This window comes from Aethalodelphis obliquidens, unplaced genomic scaffold (assembly GCF_003676395.1).
Source record: "Aethalodelphis obliquidens isolate GAN/ISIS:26980383/991018 unplaced genomic scaffold, ASM367639v1 scaffold26, whole genome shotgun sequence".
NCBI lineage: Eukaryota > Metazoa > Chordata > Mammalia > Artiodactyla > Delphinidae > Aethalodelphis > Aethalodelphis obliquidens.
In genome coordinates, this window is record NW_020837970.1 from 10,092,419 (window position 1) to 10,096,838 (window position 4,420).

Below are 4,420 nucleotides of genomic sequence, written 5' to 3' on the forward strand. Positions count from 1 at the left end.
GTCCACCAAGGGTTAGTTGGGGAGAGAGGGAGTTGTCTACTTATCACAGCCACTTGGGAACCCAGACTGACAGAACAGCAACAGCCTTGAAAAAGAACATGGTAAGGCATATATTATTATGGTGGCCACCATAAGTCACTTTGGTTCACATTTCTTTGGCCAAAGCAAGTCAAATGAAAAAACAAAAAGTCAAATGACCACACCTAACTTAACTGGGTGGGGATGTGCAATCCTACCAAGACCTGACTGGGAAGAAAGCCCAAATATCTGTGAATAGCCTTAATCACCCTCATACAAGGCATCTCTGGCCCAAGATTGCAACCCCCTTTTTTTCAGCAGCCTCAGCTATTGATTCATATTTTTCATGCTCCTTAGTTCAAACTACAGTGAAAGAGAAGCTGAGGGACGCAGTCCATCTCTGCCTGACAGGCCACAACACTAGGTCCCTGGTTAGCCTATGGATCTGTCCTTAAGTCACAGCCAATCAGGTGGGGAAAGGGATATATACTGTATCCCATGGCTGTCTAGCCCACCCCTCTTGATGCTATCCAGGGACCAGGAGATCTGTCCAGTACAGAAGAAATTGTTGTTTAAGTCACAATATTTTGCTGGTCCTAGCCCTTGATAATAGAAAGGTCATGGATGGTGCAGTCCATGAAGCTGGGGTGAGTCTGGCTGATGGAGAGTCATGGGGCATAATCTCAACAGTAGTGAAATGGAAATGACTGAGTCCAGTTAACCTGCTATGTTAACCCACCAGTCTAGGGATGTGGTACCAAGGGATTTTAAAAATTAGCTTTGTGCAGCTCCATTACCACACTGGACACCACAGTCTTTGACCTCTGAACATAGCCCTAGGTGAGAGGGGCAGTGAGGGGAAGAGAAATGGATGGCTTCAGTTTACATAATAAGACCTGAACGTCTGAACCTGGAATTCAAGCCCCTTCACCATATACCCCCCACATCTATCTTTCCAGTCTCGCGTCCCAGTTCACCCCCAAGTGAACCTACTGTCGGACCACCATCAAACATTCTCTTTTCTTCCCTTGGCTCATACAATACCCTCCACTCTATCTAACTGCTATCCTTCCGCTAAAATCAGTTTAAAAACCACCACGTTTCAGAGAAGTTTTTATCTGTCTACTCTGACCTAGTCATTTCTATTTCTTCCTCTGGATTTTTATAACCTTGCTTATGCTGGAACACCTGGATGGCATGGATGTGTCTGTCTTATTTGGGGGATCCTGGAGCCTAGTGCCTGCCTGGCATACATACCAGTGGTATGTTTGAATGGATTGTCTTTAACACCAGTTCACTTAAGGAAACTTCAGCGCGTTCCTCTGCTACGTTTGGCACAATGGAGAAAAGTCGGTAATATATGGTCCCTCTAGGAGTTTCTCTAGTTCAGTTGTGTCATTTTATAGATGAGAAAACTAAGGCCCAGAGAGGAGAAATGACTTGCCCTCTGCCACCCAAGCAGCCACAATTTACTGAGCAATTTCCTATGTGCTAGACAAAACGCTTTTCATTCTTTACCTCATTTTCATCCTTGTAACAATCCTACGAGGGAAGACTTTGTACACCTATTTTACAGAAGAGAAAACTGAGGCTTAAAGAGGTTATAACATGGTTAAGGCCACCCTGCAAGGAGGTGGCCAGGCCAGGTTTTGATCCCAGGGTCTAACTCTGGGGTCTCTATTCATGCCCCCTATGCTGAGCCCCAAGCTGGGGAGTCAGCCCCCTGTGGTCAACGCATCTGTATATCACCCATAGGCCTTGAACTTTGTCAGTGCCCCAGTGGCTGGGTTCACATCTGGTGATTAAAGGGTCCTGGTGAATTTCTGTGCCATGCAGTGCCTATGCACACAAATCTAATGTTCTGACCATCAGGTCAGGGTATTTTTTTTCCCCTCCTGGGCAGTTGGGTTAGTGAAAGAAACCTGATAAAATCCTGGAGAGGAACTTGATCGTCCTCTGAAGGAGTTACAAGTTGTTTGGCCTGCCTAAACTGCTCAGATACCGTCCGGGGAATATTCGGTATCCATGTAGTACAGGTTGCGAATTATTCTGCGGGGACTGTTAACAAGACCCTCACCAGCTCTGCCTCAGCCAGTCTCAAGCAGGGCTTTGGGGCAGCCCCTTTTCTTCTCCTCCCACCAAAGCTCTGAAAAGAGCAGGCTTTTCCTGGCTGGGAAGAGCAAGAGGTATAGGGAAATCCTCCTGCCTCTAAGCAGAGCTTACTCTACAGAACTGGGTCTGTCCCCTCCTCAGAGCTATAGCTGTGGATGCAGTGACTTGGCAGGGGTCACATTTATCCCATGTTTTGGCAACCTAGTACCTGAATGCCTAACATGGAAAGAGACCAACTCCCTAAAATCAGTGTAAGAAAAATTATTAAAAGTTAGATATGGAAGTACCTCAGGGATCATCTACACGCCTGGATTTAAAGATGAGGGAACTGCAGTGCCGAGGCTAAGTCACTTGTCAAGGTCACAGAGCTGCTGGTGATAGAGACCAAAGACCAGGTTGCCTGAGTCTAAACTCAAGGGCCTTTCCCCTTAAACTCACATGCACCCACCTACACACCAACAAACTCACCCCACCCTTTGCGGAAGTATGGCACACAGGCACACGCAGAACTGAGTCAGCTGGGTCCTATGTCCCTAAAGTATACGACTGTCCCTCCTCTGGGGGACAGGGCACCGCATAAGACAGATTCTCAGACATTCTGACCGGTACCAGCAGAGAAATTCTCAAGAGCAGCACCCCAGGCCTTCCTCCCAACTCTTCCTTTCTCTGCTCCAATTGAGTTTCCAGAACGTGAGAGCCCAGGCCGATACCCGGCAGTCTGGGAGCTGCTGGGAGAAGCGCGGGGCGGGTGTCCGGAGCGCACGGGCCCGGGCGCCGGGTACGGGGCCTGATGCTTAGCGCGCCCGGGTCTGACGGCTCAAGGGGGCGACGAGCATCCACTACCTGCCCCTCTCCTCCGGCCTCCTGTGACTCAGGACGGCTCGACTGGGGACCCTAAAGGCGGGGCATGGACCCTGGGAGGAGGAGTTGCGGAGGGCGGAGGGCAGAGCTTAGCGCCTCGGCCCCGGCTCGGACCCCGCGAGGCCCCGGTGCCCTCTCCCCGGAGTGCAGGTTTGGAAGGCGGGAGGCCTCGCCCGGCCGCCGCCTCGGCTGCTCGGGTCCCCATATATAGTCATATCCACCGTCAACTGGGAGGCCGGCAGGCAGCAGCAAATGGGCGAGCGGCCCCCGCGGGAGCAGCGGGGAGGGCGCAGGGGGCGGAGGGAGGAGAGGGGGAAAGGGGGCAGGAGAAAAAAGCTTTTCCAAAAAAGTATTGGCTGTCTTGAGGAATGCGGTCGCCCCCTTGGGAAAGTACATATCTGGGATCAGCAGGCGGCTGTGCGCTCGCACTCCGGATCGGCCTCCCCACCGCGCTCTTGCCTCCCCGCTCCCGCCGCCGCAGCCCCAGGGCCGCTCGCCGCCGCCACCATGGACGCCATCAAGAAGAAGATGCAGATGCTCAAGCTCGACAAGGAGAACGCCTTGGATCGAGCGGAGCAGGCGGAGGCCGATAAGAAGGCGGCGGAGGACAGGAGCAAGCAGGTCTGCCTGCGCCTTTCCGGCCCTGCGCCGGCCGGTCGCCCGCGCTCTGCCCGCCGGGGGCCCCCGAGCCCCGGGACCCGGGCCTCGCACCCCTTCCCGGCCCCTCACTCCGAGGACTCGGGGAGCCACCCCACTCCAGGGCGTCTGAGAAGGGGGAAGGGAAGAACGAGACTCTGGCTTATTCTAACTTTTTCTCTCGTCTGGGGACGCTTATTTCCCTTTTCTGGTTCCCAGAGCCCGCGAAGTCCCTTCAAGTCCTAGAGGCACTTGATTCTCAGGATGAGAAATCAGTTTTGGATTCGGGGGCAGGGGAGAGGAGGAGGGTTGAAGGGAATCAAGTCCAGAAAGTGTTAGAAGTTCTTCTGGACTTTTTGACTGGGGAGTATAAAACATTCAACTGGGAAGGGGGGACGCGAGGGAGGGGGGAGGGACAGTCACACAGTTTATTCCTAAAAACAAAGATGGACAGACTAGAGAGTACGGCGGGCCGGGGAGACGGGGGCGTTTTTCTGCACCCCCAAGTTGTGGGCTTGAGCCCGCTGAGACCTCCGCAGGAGTCTCGCCCCGGGGGCTGGGGTGGGGTGCGGAGTGGGCTCCGCGCGAGAGGAGGGTTACCTAGGGACCCTTGAACCCCAACTCGGCGGCGCCTCACACCCGAAGGGCCCCAGCCAACTCGGTGCCCGTGTGTGTGTGTGTGTGTGTGTGTGTGTGTGTGTGTGTGTGTGTGTGTGTGTGTGTGTGTGTGTGTGTGTGTGTGTGTGTGTGTGTGTGTGTGTGTGTGTGTGTGTGTGTGTGTGTGTGTGTGTGT

General features: G+C 53.5%; 1 protein-coding gene across 14 annotated transcripts in view; it reads left to right on the plus strand.

Moving 5' to 3' along the window:
- Positions 1-3,309: 3,309 nt before the first annotated feature.
- TPM1 (tropomyosin 1) overlaps positions 3,310-4,420 on the plus strand; it is a 28,205-nt gene continuing 27,094 nt past the window's right edge. For 9 of the 14 annotated variants that reach the window (XM_027123210.1, XM_027123213.1, XM_027123205.1 and 6 more), the window contains exon 1: positions 3,310-3,612. In XM_027123210.1, coding sequence (XP_026979011.1) covers positions 3,499-3,612 — 114 coding nt within the window. In that variant the 5' untranslated portion in view covers positions 3,310-3,498. The remainder of the gene's footprint in view (positions 3,613-4,420) is intronic. The other 5 variants (XM_027123206.1, XM_027123226.1, XM_027123207.1 and 2 more) reach the window with 4 other exon arrangements.